The 15,009-nt window shown below is 43.1% G+C and overlaps 1 protein-coding gene across 11 annotated transcripts in view; it reads left to right on the top strand.

Moving 5' to 3' along the window:
* Carmil1 (capping protein regulator and myosin 1 linker 1) overlaps window positions 1-15,009 on the top strand; it is a 268,940-nt gene that overhangs the window by 189,282 nt on the left and 64,649 nt on the right. For all 11 annotated transcript variants that reach the window (XM_060372669.1, XM_060372668.1, XM_021642852.2 and 8 more), the window contains exons 18-23: window positions 2,567-2,648; window positions 3,129-3,228; window positions 3,334-3,388; window positions 8,516-8,688; window positions 10,523-10,591; window positions 13,771-13,864. In XM_060372669.1, the coding sequence (XP_060228652.1) occupies window positions 2,567-2,648; window positions 3,129-3,228; window positions 3,334-3,388; window positions 8,516-8,688; window positions 10,523-10,591; window positions 13,771-13,864 (573 nt within the window). The remainder of the gene's footprint in view (window positions 1-2,566; window positions 2,649-3,128; window positions 3,229-3,333; window positions 3,389-8,515; window positions 8,689-10,522; window positions 10,592-13,770; window positions 13,865-15,009) is intronic.

Here is a 15,009-nt window from a genome sequence, read left to right as displayed (position 1 = left end):
TCTGCTACATCACTAAAAATAGTGACAAAATGGACAGAATCGATCACTACTTGTCATTTGCATTTTTCCATTTCTGTAAGGAGAATATTTGGCTGCACTTCATAAGGATGGAGTATAAAGATTTTCTTGTGCAATTTTATTTCTCTACAGGAATCAATTGTCAGCACACAAACATCAGAAAGGCCAATGAGCTTAGGCCTAGCTTCTTAAATTTTCCCTGTTTTCATTCTCTGAGTATCACGTTGTGTTTTTTGAGCTGCTTGCTTGAATCTCTTCTCCTTTAACTTCGGCATTATGCTAGGCGGGTCTGCTTCAGGTGTTAACAAAACTGTGACTGGAGCAATGCATGTCAATAGCTATTTATAGTGAAGACCCTGTTTTTTCTTCTTCTTATTCTGTTGACTTTTAAAATTGACAGTCTCAAAATGACACATTTATAAAATGTATTTAGAATTAATTGCTAAAAAGAGCTACAGAAACAAAGCATACAAGCCCTCCATTTTTATTATTATGCGCAACGGGCCCACAATAGCTACTAAGGTCTCTAAGGAATATATGTTTAATTTCTGACCTTACCCTAGACCAGAACACAGTGTTTATAGACGGGTATGAGCCTGTAGGTGGCTCTTGAAATAACATAGTGCTCGGAGCCTCTAGAGAGAGATGCCGGTGAGAGCTGAAGAGATGGCTCAGTGCTTCGGCAACCCCTTAGGTCTTCTGGTCTCTGAGAGTACCCAAGCCATGTGCTCATGCACACATTCAACACGCACGCACGCACGCACATTAGATAGATATGATAGGTAGAAAGATAAAATTTACCAAAAAAAAAAAAAAAAAGAAACTAAAATTAAAATATTTAAAGCTTTATGTTAGTGGTGGGGGGAGACCAAACAAGGTCTGTATGGAGTTGCCATGGTGACATAGGCATGAAAGGCATTTGGGAAACCTGGAGAACACCTGACAGTAACTTCCAAATTACAGCAGTTCCTTGGCAGCTTTGGAATGTGCATTTGAGAGATCATTGGCTGTGGGTTCAGAACATTTGGGGAAAATGGTGTCTACACTCAACAGATACAGACAGTCCTTCATGTCACCAGTCCCCAAACAGCACAGCCTGGGCACCCTTCACGTGGCATTGTGTAGGGCTGAGTGCTGGAAGTAACCTGTAGGTGAATTAATGTCAAGGGAGAGCGTGCAGCCCCCACTTGGTCTGTGCATAACGGGTTTGAACATGCTGGAGTGTATGTCTATAGGTGTCCAGGGAACCTAGCCATCCCCATGGACATGGCCACTGGAGAGTGAGGAGTCAGACCAACTCTCTGCTGTGGGGCTAGTGGTCTCTGTTCCCCGGGAACATGCAGATCAGTCTCTTTGGAGGGGTCTTCCTCCGGGTGACTCACCTAGGCACCTTCCAGCAATTTGCTATCACCTTAAAAAGTGTGACTAATAGGATTTCCTGAAGTACTCCTGTACAAAGAGTGACACCATCTCCCCCTTCCCCGCCAAAGATCGGTGCTTAACATACAAGAGTGTGCAGCCGTTTGGAGGTTTACCTGCAGACTATTGTGAATGAAATAGGAAATGAGGATTCCTTAAATTCCCATGTCAGTTTGAACATGTAGAAAATGGTATCTCCTAAGTTTAGTGTAGAAACTGATGTAAGTGCCATGAAAAAATGTTTCATGTTCCTGGGTACGTAGTGGACTCCTAATTAATGACAACTGGTCATGTTAGATAATGTTTCCTGAGCAGGAAGGGCCACAAGGTAGGCACTTTTCACTACAGGAAGGTCTTATGGTAGCCCAGTGTTATCAGAGAATTAAGAAGATGTGAGCCCCTAATGCTTGCTTTGACTTCATAGGGAAAGACTATGGGGTAGCAAGCTTGACTCTCATGCTGTCTTGCTGCTCCCTGGGATAGATGAGGCAAACCTCGGGAGCAGAAGTGACACCTTGAAACACTAGTCTCCAGTCTGAACGGATTTGCTCAGTTTGCACAGTAGGATGCCCTTTGAAATTAAACACCCTCACTCTGATCTAAGTCTTGCCTCAGAAGCCACTATTTAAAATGAGAGGAAACATCCTTCCTACCTGAAATTCTGTGTAATTGCTGGGTGCAGTCCGACTTGAAAACAGAATGTTTCTGGGCATATTGTGCAGTTTGTATGTATATTGCCTTTTTGTTGTTCTTTGTTTGGTTTGGTGTGGTTTGGTTTGGTTTTCTGGTGCTGGAGATTAGGCCCAGGGCCTTGAACATGCCAGGTAAGCTCCCTCAGTACACATCCTCAGCTGTCTACTAAGTAGTTAAACTTGGCCTGCTTATCTTCACTTGTTTTCTCTCTCTTTTTTTTTTTAAGTATTTGGTGGTTTAATAAATATTAGATTGTGTGGTGTAGAAAGCAGTATCATTCCTTTACCACTGACACTAGCATCCTTTCTCCATTCATAGCTATTTGGAGTTGATAAGCCTTTACTTTTCCACAGCTTATTTTAAGACACGCTGTTGGTAATTTTTTGGTCCTGCAGTGGGAAGAGGGCCTCACCTTGTCTTTGGTCTGTTTCTCCAGCTGAGGTCAGGAGGAGCTCAGGTGTTAGAAAGCTGCATCGCCGAAATCCACAACATCACCAGCTTAGATATCTCCGACAATGGTAAGACACGAAAGAAACTAAGATGCCACTGGAACAAGCAAGGCAAGGGGAAGCGGCCCACTAGCCACAGCCCAACACACAGACTCTAAAACAAATCATAAAATACCTTCCCTCCCGTGGTAAAGATTTGAGCCCAGCATCTCTGGATTCTTGGTAGTCATGAAATTGTTCTAAACTTTTTTACTCAGTTAGCTTCATTTCTGCTGGTTTAGTGAGTGTGCTGAGCCCATTACGCATAGAAAACTTACCTAGCAAGCTGCCTAACGGGGAGGAGTATCTCAGAAGAGGGGAAACTGTCTGCCAATATGATTTCCGGATGCTGCTGACTTTACTCTGACTGTTAAGGAGGCTTAGTATACAGACATGAGTTCATCCCCGTGAACTAAGAGGACACACAAAGAGGGCAGAGGGCTCCTGTGAGGATAAAGGCTAACGTCTTCTCCGCTTGTGTTCTGATCCTACCTTTGCTCTTCTTTCCAGGTTTAGAATCCGACCTGTCTACCCTAATAGTGTGGCTCAGTAAAAACAGATCAATACAGCACCTGGCGTTAGGCAAAAATTTTAATAATATGAAATCCAAGTAAGAGTTTTGAATTTTTTTTTAATATGACAATGATGAAAATAACCAGCCTCCTGACAGCTTTTGATTTGATTCCACTTGTCCACGTCTTTAAAATCTCTTTAGAAATCTGACGCCTGTGTTGGACAACTTAGTGCAGATGATCCAAGAAGAAGACTCAGTGAGTATCACATGGCACCCTTTACTGGCCTCTTTCTGATTTTTTCTTTTGGGGTGCTGCTGAAGCACTTTCAGATAATTTACATGTAGGTTTTATGGGCATTTTAAAAATAGAATCTGTCTTCGCAGAGTTTTGAATATTTAAAATCCTATTCTTCAATTCATCAGGAAGATTAAAACTAAGAACTTTTAAAGACATTTATTGTTATTATTAGTGTGTGTGTGTGTGTGTGTGTGTGTGTGTGCAAAAGTACCATGACTTGTATCTGGGTGTCAGAGGACAACTCATACGAGTCAGTTCTCCTCTTCCACCATGTGGCTCTTGGGGATTTTAGGCTATGAGTCTCGGCAGCAGGACTTTATTTCTGGGTCTTCTCACTGGCTCAAACTAAGAGATTTTTCAGGGGTACAAATGAACTCTTATGCCCATCTGCACCCTAACCGGCTCATACATGAATCTGCAGACTACTTAGCTGGTTTTCTTACTGCATATTATGCCAAGAAACATCCTGAACTCTGCCCAGAGTGTGGCTGTAAGTCTCAGCATCTGCTTTGATCTCCGGCAGAGTAGAGTCTTTCAGAGGCCCTCTGTGGTAGGCTCCTGTCCTGTTCCGTTTTCTCCCTCTTCTGATGTCCATCCTCTGTGCCTTTCTGAATGAGAATTGAGCATCTTAGCCAGAGTCCATGAAAGAAGGAGGAGATAGTAAGACCTGGAGAGGACAGGAGCTCCACAAGGAAAGCAACAGAACCAAAAAATCTGGGCACAAGGGGTCTTTTCTGAGACTGATACTCCAACCAAGGACTATGCATGTCCCTGCACATGCCCATGGTAGTTCAGTGTCCAAGTGGGTTCCATAGTAATGGGAACAGGGACTGCCTCTGACATGAACTGATTGGCTTGCTCTTTGATCACCTCCCCCTGAAGGGGGGCACCCTTATGAGGCCAAAGAGGAAGGCAATGCAGCCACTCCTGATGAGACCTCATAGACTAGGATTAGTAGGAAGGGGAGCAGGACCTCCCCCATCAGTGGACTTGGGGAGGGACATGGGTGGAGAAGGGCGAGGGAGCGTGGGATTGGGAGGGGAGGAGGGAGGAAGCTACAGGAGAGACACAAAGTGAATAAACTGTAATTAATAAAAATAAAAAAGAAACATCCTGTTTTCAACTTGGACTGCATCTAGTAATTATACAGAATTTCAGGTAGGAAGGATGTTTCCTCTCATCTTAAATCGCAGCTTGAGCTGTTGTCATCTTTCTTATAATTTCATATCTTTTAGTTGCTTCTGAGCAAGACTTAGATCAGAGTGAAGGTGTTTAATTTCAAAGAACATCCTATTGGACATGAACAAAAAAGGAAGCTATTTAACTGACAAAGTAGAAGCATTATCATGAATGCATTCAATTAAGGGAACTGTGTCTTATGCTCCATTCTACTGACTCTCCTTCTTTTCTCAAAATCATACTTAGTCAAGAAACACAGTTTCTAAAATTCAAATTCTTGTTGCCATTATAAAGAGTCACACTGTGGGTTCTAGGGTAACTTCTTACATGAACCAGGCAGAGTATGCCACGTTCTGAAAAATATCACTTCCGCTTTTGAAAGTCTATAGGAAAATGATAGACAGTTTTGTGACATTGGTAAGCCCACTTCCCTAAGGCAGCTATGAGGGTGGAGGTTTGGGCATTTCCGTCCCGCTAGCCCTTTCTTCGTCTAAGAAGTAAAAAAATCTGTTTTCTTGATATTCTGAGATGAGCCTGGGCTAAACAATTCAAGTAATGATTTAATGGCTTCTGCTGCTTTGCTGTGTCCTCACCTGCTAATATTCTCAGCATTTGGTCCTTTTATATTAGATTACTAAAATCAAAAGTAGAATTGGAGTGTAATTCTAATTGTATACATTTAATTTGACTTTGCAACACTCTGCCCTACTAACATTTGAGATTTCCTGATACTTCCCCAATTTTAAAAGATTTGCAAACCTAGTGTTACAAAATTATACTTTATATCCATCCCCAAATATACATTTTAGTAAATTATGTAAGGAGTTTTTGAGTTCATGAAGAGTGTATTTTTCAAGTTCTGCTTATTGCTTAAGGATCTTCAAACTGTTTTTGCAGTTTTTGAGTTTCTTACTTAAGGATAATTTCGATATTTAAAACGCACCTGAAAACACATTTGCAGATGACAAATTTGCTATGTAAATGTGAGTTCAGATTTGATTAGTATGTTGCTAATAACTCTCCTGTGAATGGCTTTTTTATTTTTTGTGTCACTGAAAATGATGTGGGTTTTTCAAAAGGCAATTACCATCAATTTTTTCTCTTACTTATGAATCTGTAATATGCAAACCAATTTAAAATGATTAGGAATCAAGCCTCCTGGGTTCAAAAATTCCACAGAAAACTGATTCCTTTGGACCTATCTTTGGTTTTACCTCAAGTAAGATTTGGACATTCAGAAAGTAATCTCTACCTTTGACACTTTGCCTTCTGTGGAACGTGTTCCCTGGCAGCCCATGGGCTATCTTTGTCTCCCAGAACTGCACAGGATACAAAGTGAGAAAACCCAGATTCCCAGGACCTCCAGTGTGTCATCTTTAATTGTAGATGAAGGTGACTCCATCCAGATTCATAATGTGTGACAGTGAGCAGCAGACATGGCAGAAAATCTTTTCTGAAGGATTGCATAGAAACCTTTATTGTAATCCATGGAATAGGGTGAGTTTCCTCCAGTAGGGCAACCTGGAGACTGAGTCTAGATTAAGCATTAAGCATTTAGGTAGTAAGGCTTTATGGAAGTACAATGGGTCAGGAAGAACTGACCTTATAAATATGGATGCAGTTCAGACTCTCCTGTTCCTGTTATGCTGTTAAGTGTTAATTGGGCTGTATTAGAATTCAAACATAGTGGTGGAATAGTAGTTTGGTAGCTTGGACATCCGACAGTTTCCCAGTATGAGAAAGAAGCCCTGAGAGATCATTTTTACAGTGGGAGAATAGAGAGTTCAAGACGATGAGACATGGCTATAGCTCTTCACGAAGCAGTGTTGGATGTTTGGTTTGCATTTTTGTTTTTGTATGTTAGGTTGCCTGAGTCTGAACGTGTTTCGTTGTTCCCATCTATCTGGATGGAAGGTACCAAGAACACTGTAGCCGCTTAGCTTTTTGGCTAAGATGTCATCTCCTTAGCCACCACCAGTGTAGAACTGAATCTGTCTGATGTGCTGTCGCCTTCTGATTGTCCTGGGCTAAGTCTGGGCAGCAGCATGGCATCTGAACATCGAGGACGGTGTTCTAACTGAGTCACATGACAGCGCTGTGTTGATATTTGAGTGTTTTATTTTGTTTTCTTCCTCCTCTTCCTTCTTTTTGAAACAAGGTCTCCTGTAGTATAGTCTGGCCTTGGTTTATCCTCCTGCCTTTACCTCCCAGCTGCTGAGATCTCATGTGTGAGCCACCATGCCTGACTGATGTCTTCAGTTTTCACTCCGTCCTCCTCATCCTGTCTCTTGTACTTCATTGACAGAGACCTCTTTCTTTCACACATGTAGGTGCATGATCAGTGTGACCTGGTAGAGCAGGCACAGGTAGATCTTAGGTTGTGTTTGCTTGTTGTCATGGAGATCACTCCGGACCATCCTGTGGCCTAATTTCATAGGCCACTAAGGAAAAACTTAGAATCTAGCCATTTGCCTGCTTGGGATGCCAGAGCTGCTTAAGGGAATATGGCCAGAATAGACCACTCCACGTGACCCAGGAGATGTCCTCATTTCACAGGTCTGAACTGGGCCTTCCAGTGCCTTGTTGGTTCATGCCTTGGAATCCATCCCATCTCATTAAGCTATGCCTTACACTGAGCCTTGCAAACACAGATGCCCACAAATTATGGAGACAGAGTGAGTAGAGTGGGCTCGACAGAAGGAGAAATCCCAGTGAAGTGTTTGATCATGTGCCCTGAAGGCCAGACCAGACCTGTATCCAGCCTGTGTGGCTTTCGGTCTCTGGTTTTAAGGAACAGAAAGGATGGTGGTATGGAGTCACATACAGTGTATAGCCAACTAAACAGGCCATACAGAGTTGACTTTTCATTTCTTGAAATACAGGCGTATTTTCTGATGGAAACTTAAGAGAGAGTTAAGGGATGATGATCAAAACTATTCCAAAATAAGCTCCTTGGGGTAGTGCGATGTGTTGCAAGCACATAGTCTGAAACTAGATCATTCAAGCTGATTCCCATTCAGCTCCTTCCCCTCCTCAACCCCTCGACCAGGTTTCTCTGTAGTTTTAGCTGTCCTGGACTCACTTTGTAGACCAGGCTGGCCTCAAACTCACAGAGATCTGCCTGCCTCTGAACCACCACGCCCAGCAGTTCAGTTCCTTTCTAACACCATGGCTTTGGCTTTGTTTTGCTATTTAGTTTTATGGTAAGACGGAATACTATGCACCCCACGTTGGTTTTGAGTATCTAATGTAGCTGAGGCTGGCCTTGAAATACTCATCGTTCTGCCTCCCGTTCCCAAGTCCTGGGATTACAAACTTGTATGCCACCACCACTACCACCCAATGCCCATCTTCTGTGTGACTTTGGTTGAGCTTCTTAATCCTTCTGTTTGGTAAATGAGGATGGCAATAGTGTCCATATATGGATGGCTGGAGATGGAGTGAATGAACATGTGGGCTGGAGAGATGGCTCATCCATTAAAGGCTAGGCTCACAACCTCAAATATAAGTGAACCAACACATGAAAACTGTGAGCAGTGATTAGATGTAGTAACTGATTACTAAATATTCACTGGCTGAACACTAGTCATCTTGCGTAGTTTTTATTTTGTACTTGGACTGTGTGTTTTAGGGTTATTATTTCACTTGTAGGAACATAAATTTGGATAGAAAAGAATAATGCCTCAGTTGGGACCCCTTGGTGATCCGTGGCTTGCCACAGAAATAGCAGATAATTATCAGTAAAGCACCAGGAAATCTGTTTACTGTCAGAACCTTCAGGTTCCAGCCTCACCCCGACCCTTGGCTTTAGACAGCAGTTCCCAGTAGACAATTCAGTGGGAGAATTTGGAGAGTGGTCATTGCTTTGACAAGGCTGTTCAGTGCTGTGTGCTGTCTGCTTCGCAGCCCCTGCAGTCCTTGTCCCTGGCTGACTCAAAACTCAAGGCTGAGGTCACCATCATCATCAATGCCCTGGGCAGCAACACCTCCCTGACCAAGGTGGACATCAGTGGGAATGGCATGGGGGACATGGGGGCGAAGATGCTGGCCAAGGCTCTCCAGATCAACACCAAACTCAGGTAGGCGGGGCTGTCCCAACCCTGAGGGGTAGCTACTCCTCCCAGGGGGTCTGAGCTTCCCAGGATACCCTCTGGGAAGAAACTTTTATCAGAATACTTGGTTGGGACACTCCTGAATGTATACATAGGATTTCTTCAGATGTTTGGCTTCAGACATCCTCTGTGATATAAAACCCTGACAGAGTGTTGTGGTTTCTCTTTCAGTATAGTCTTGAAAAGCTAATCAGGGAGATAATGGCGGTGAGAGGCAGGGAAATCTTTGCAGGCCATGCTGACGGAACAGACCCAGACAATCTGTCTTTTAGTGACAGGCCATGTTTTAAGAGACGCATCCTCGGGTGATACAGCTCTGCGAGCCTCACAGAGCATGCTTGCACAAAAGAAACTGACCATGATACCCCTGGGCATATAGTTAGTGCTCCATTACTGGCCACGTGTCCTTATTTGATATATGACTATGTGGTTATAGGTCTGAGGCCTTTCCTGCACCTCACACCTTTGTATAACGACTTAAAATACAAGGACGCAAGAAGGATGCTGTTCAAAAGTTGGTTCCCAATGGGAGCTATTTCTCTGCTTCCCGGGCATACCTTGGACTTCTTACACGCATAACTCTTCTTGAGGACCAGCTGTGCTTTGCCTCATTGCTGTCTGTTCCTCGGCGTGATGAGGGTCTGCCACTGGTCTTTCACTCTGGTGAATGAAGAGCAAATGCAGGTTGCTCCCGGGGGTCTTTTTGAATGCTTCCTTTTTGCTAGCATGAGAGAATTGGAGCTTTCTAACGAAACTGAAGCCACAAACCAAGAACAATAGCAGGGTCTTTGAAAGTCAGTGTGGATAGAGGAGGTCATTAAGACTAGGATGGGAGAGCAGTAACAGCTGTCAAGCTGGGGTCTTCCAGACAAACAAAATGTAGTTTTGTGTCCTAAATCCTCAGAAGTCTACATGTGCAGAAGCTAAGCTTGTATTTTTCTAAAACACATTAATATATAAACAGCTCCCTATTCTTCATAGTAGCCTTGTCTTTTCCAGTAGAGTGAGTTAAGTTCTCAAGATCATACCAGGACAGGGAAATGAGAAAACATGAGACAGAGCAAAGTTCTCTCTAGGTTTTGAGGAGAGATGTTTATGTTGGACACAGGGGTGAGTAACACAGGTCAGGGGCTTCAGTTTCTATGTGAATAGGAGGATGCTGTCTAGAGAGCAGAGAGACCCAGTCCTCTAGTTGCTGGCTGGTCTGGTCTTCAGTATTGCAATAAATCAACATATCCTCTGTGATTTTAGGTATAGATTTTTCAAGAATATTTGTGTGATAGCTGTGTTTAAACTATGATGTAGGGGCTGAGAATATAGCTTAGTGATGGAGCGTATCACCAGCATGCATGATTCCATGGGTTCATCCCCAGCATGAAGATAGATAGATAGATAGATAGATAGATAGATAGATAGATAGATAGATAGGTAGGTAGGTAGATAGATAAATAGTATTGAGAGAAATGGCCATTTTGTTTTGACGAAACAAGTGCTTACATAATGCTGTTAAAATTCTTACAGGCATGTCCAACCTATGTCCTGTTGATGGCATATCAGTGCATGCAGCCACGGAATTCAGCTATGAATTCAGTCCAACACACACTCTTAAAACTACTTAAGACATGATGATATTTCTAAAAAATTAAGTGGTCTGCATTGCATAATCATGAGTGTCATATTGGGATGTCAAAAGGCTGGATGTGCCTAGACAGTTTGATTCAAAGAGATTTATCTCCACTGGGAGAATCATTCCCTCCATATCTCAGTGACTGACCATTGACATGGTTTCATTTCCCAACAGGACAGTCATCTGGGACAAAAACAACATCACTGCACAAGGCTTTCAGGACATAGCTGTTGCTATGGAAAAGTAAGTTTTAATCGGGATTTATTTGTGATTCTTCTCTGAGACAACACTAAAGAATCAGTGGCCTTAGTGCCACTTGTGGGGTAGGAGAAACTATAGGTAGAAATAAGATCTTTGCAAACCAGCCATGGAGTCTGTCCTGATGTGAGTTTTCTCATGTGCAAAACAATGACGAGGCGCTGATCTGCCAAAGCAGATGGTCATCAGGTCACTCTGTTCCTCCTGCTTTTGTGGTCTACAATCTCTCTGCACTGGGTCAACTCTTCTGTTTATCTGGACAATGTGGACGGTGTGGATGAGGATGGAGGGGGTTGTCTATAGTCCAGAAAATAAAAGTGAAATTGGTTACTCTGAGTCCCATGCTTATTTGTTTTATTTTTATGAAAGGGATTTGTTTTGTTTTTAATTGTAACTGATAGCTACAATTGTTTGCTGCCAAATGTACTTTTCTGGTCAATGAAAATTAACAATTCTAGACATGGATGAAAATAATCTATGATGAAAATTTTATATAGCATTAAGCAAAGGAAGGCTGCTATGCCCTACAACTTTAATTTACTGTCTTAGTTTTACAAAGTTGTTTGTTTATCAAAGGAATCTTGTCCTTTCTGTTAGACTAACATTGTCCCTAATGTTAGACTAAGAAACTAATCAGAATGTCTCCAAAGAAGAGAGGTATTTCTAGTACTCATTTGAAGAGCAAAACATCTCAGAGAATCCATGTGCTTGTAAACCTTGAGCACATTTATAGAGGTTGAGGTCTTGGGTTCCTGAGGCAGAACTTGTTATCAATTTCATGCACTTCATTGATGGAAGTGCAAGATTCTGTCCAGAGCCTCTCTTGTCTTAATTGTTGAAGCCTTTTTAAAAAAATGTAAAAATGACATTTCCTTACTGGAATTTCCAGAATCAGAAGGAATTGTGTAACTATTCATCTCAGGCTTGCAGACAGCAATCCTCCACCTGCCCTCATTAATCCCTGGCTCTAGTGTGGGTGGATGTGACAAGAGCATGGCATTTGGAGACCATCAGATTTCAGAAATGCTCTAAGCATATTCTGGTCCTTGGAAAAGAGATGGTGTAAAACACAGTGGGAGATGTGGGGCTTCAAGGAGAAACTTTCCCAGGGAAAAGGAGGAAGTTCTCACTGTTCTGGTTCACTCCCCCACCCCCAATCTCCTATTGTGCAGGCCCCCTAAGAGGAGCTTTAGGCTCAGTGTACTGTCTCCTTCCCAATCTGCAAGAAGTAGTAGATCTTATCTTCAAGTGAGAAGGTAAAAAGATTAAAGGTAATATTCTTCAAATTCCTTCCTTCCTTCCTTCCTTCCTTCCTTCCTTCCTTCCTTCCTTCCTTCCTTCCTTCCTTCCTTCCTTCCTTCCGTATGTAGCCCTGGCTGACCTTGAACTCACAGAAATCCACTTGCCTCTGCCTCCTAAATGCTGGGATTAAAGGTGTATACCACCATGACCAGCTCCAAATACCTTCTAGTCCTAAGCCACATGCTTCTACTTGAGTCAGGAAATCAGAGTGAAAAACCAGGATTTAATTCCTAGGTTCTGTCCTGCTTTGAGACCTTGTCTTGCTACGTGGACCATGCTAACCTCAGACTTGCAACAGTCCTCTTGCCTCTACCTTAGAGTTCTGGGATTCCAGGCAAGTACCACGCCTAGTGACCCCAGGCCATTGTGGGGTATGGGTGAGGCAGTTTACCCATGTCACGCACAGTACAACCCCACCCCCACCCCAAGAGCTGTGGCTGCTGCCCCTCTGTCCCTAGAGTAGGAAGGAGATCTTCACTGTGTTTACATCACAGCAGCCACCTTTCAGGCTTATGGACCACCACCAGCCCAGGCTAGCACTTAAGGGAGGCCAGGAACAAGGCCACTCAACAGTCAGCTTTTCCAGGTAGACAGGGGTATCTCTGGACCAGTCGATTATGTAATGATGTGCTGTAAGATGCCAGCTCTTCCATAGCTCTGTTGTTTAGATGCACCGAACTAGTTTATAATGTCATAGAAATTGGATGCAGGAAAGATTATAGAAAAGATTTATTGTCTTTTAATTTCATTTGGCTGGTTCCCTTCACAAACAAACAACTTTGTAAAACAAACTAAGACAGTAATTAAAGTTGCAGGGGTTAGCAGACTTCCTCTGTTTAATTCTATAATGAAATACTCTATCGAGTGAACCGGATGGCTGTTTCTTCCTGTGAGGAAACAGCTATCAAAATTGTCGCTGCTAATAAAACAATTATTATTCTTTTCACTGATGTTGCTTTATTATGGGGGGAGGGGTGCTAAGTCAATATTCCAGTGACAGCCACCTAAATATCCACGAGACTCACAGCTCCTCCTCATTTGGAGATCTAAGTCACTGCCCTGCTGTTACTCCATTGTATGTGAAGGATGCCCAGGTCAACACCAGTTGACCCAAAAGGCCGTTCTTTTCTGAGCAGCATGCTGTTTAAGTGGACAGTCACCTCATGGGCGGGGTGAGCAGCCATCTGTCGTGCTGGAGCATTTCAGAGCTAGCGGGAATGGTTGTCTGGGCACACAGCAGTGCGGAGCAGGGCAGGCTCTGGGGTGGGCCAGACCCCAAGCTCCGTGCTGTATTTCACCCCAGGTGGCTGTCCCCTGCACTCTTGAGTCTGATCAGCCTGCCAACAGCAATGACATAGCACGGGGACAGTACGCCACAGTTGTTTTCTGTACTTGGTAGACTTTGGCCGACTTTGTGGGCACGTTGTACAGGCTCGCAGGGATCGGGGTACCTAGCTGAGGAGGCCACCCTTCCCCCATGGCTATTTTAGAGAGAGTCACCTGTTATGGTGACTGGTACCCAATGGGTACCAGAATAGAGCAGACTATTTTGTGGGTGCTAATGGCTCTTTCTTGTGCCCTTTCTTTCTTGTGCTTCCTTCGTATACTCTTTTGGGATTTTTTGTTTGTTTGTTTGATTGTTTGAGACACCATCTCTAAGTAGCCCTGGTATAGACTGGCTAACCTCAAACTGGTAGAGATCTGCCTTCCTCTGTCTCCCAAATGCTAGAATTAAAGGCATGTACCACCGCACCTGGCTTTTTAAATATATTCTTGAAACTATCTTTTTAGATCTAAAAACATGCTCGATTAAGGTAGCAGAAGGTTATTTTAAAAATATGGGTTTTTGCTCCTTTCTCCAGGAACTACACGCTGAGGTTTATGCCGATTCCTATGTATGATGCTTCTCAAGCTCTTAAGACAAACCCTGAGAAAACAGAAGAGGCTCTGCAGAAGGTACGAGAACTGGGAGCACTGAGTGTGTTAAGGTCACATGTGAATTGTGTTAGTGCCTCTTCTAAACATACGACCATGACTGTTTTGTTAGGTCTGTTACTTAGTTATTTGTTTCCTTGTTTGTTTATTAAATTTTTTGGTTTTTCAAGGGAGGGTTTCTCTACATAGCCCAGGCTGTCCTGGAACTTGCTTTGTAGACCAGGCTGGCCTTGAACTCACAGAGATCCTCCTGCCTCTACCTCCCAATTGCCGGTAGTAAAGGCCTGTTCAGCCACCACTCAGCTTTGTAAAGCTTTTTATACCCATGTATTCTTAAGGTCATGGCTAGCATAAATCTTGTCAGGACATGGAAAAAAAAAGACTGAAACCTGGTATGAACTGTTAGTGGAAAACAGTAACATTCTTATAATAGCAACATGTCCAAGTGTAGACACCTCCCCATGTTTGGAGAATGTGGGATGCTCAGGTATCTCTTGCTCAATGGCTTTTCTATATCTCTATGTTTAAGTATTTTTTTTTTTTTAATTTTTTTGTGGACAGGGTCTCTAATAGCCTCAAACTTTCTGTCTATCGGAGGATGGCCTAAATTTCTGGTACTTCGGCCTCCATCTGTCAAGTGGTAGGCTTGCAAGCATCCTTTGCTTTTCATGGCGATGTTTCTTCTCAGTTTAGATGTGCTCATAGGTTCCATTTCACTCCGGTGCTTCTCCTAGATTTTTTGAAATTGTTTCTCCCTCTTTGTTCTCTCTCTTCATCCTCTGTCCAGACCCAAATCCGACTTCCCCTTTCTCACACCTGCCTTAGCTAAGGGCCACCCAGTTGCCACATCTTGTAGTCTAAAGCTCTTTGCTTGGTCTCCTGCCCCTTTGCTAACTATGATACTTTTCTTCAAGGCTTCATCTCCCACATGACTGTACTGTGTTTGGCAGCTCCTGTCTTTTCCATGTTATAAATATCAGCCACCATCTTCTGTGATAAAACTGAATAGGCCAAACCTGCATGCCATCACTGGCAGCTTTCCAGACTTGGTCTCCCGAATGCAGAATAATGCATTTCTATCTAGGATCTGCCTTCTCTCCCCCTCCTGCTCCATCTTATTACGAACTCGAACTTTTCATTCTGTCCCATCTCAAGGAACTGTGATG

This window comes from Meriones unguiculatus, chromosome 19, assembly GCF_030254825.1.
Source record: "Meriones unguiculatus strain TT.TT164.6M chromosome 19, Bangor_MerUng_6.1, whole genome shotgun sequence".
In the NCBI taxonomy this organism is placed as follows: domain Eukaryota; kingdom Metazoa; phylum Chordata; class Mammalia; order Rodentia; family Muridae; genus Meriones; species Meriones unguiculatus.
This window is presented reverse-complemented; position numbering and strand designations above follow the sequence as displayed.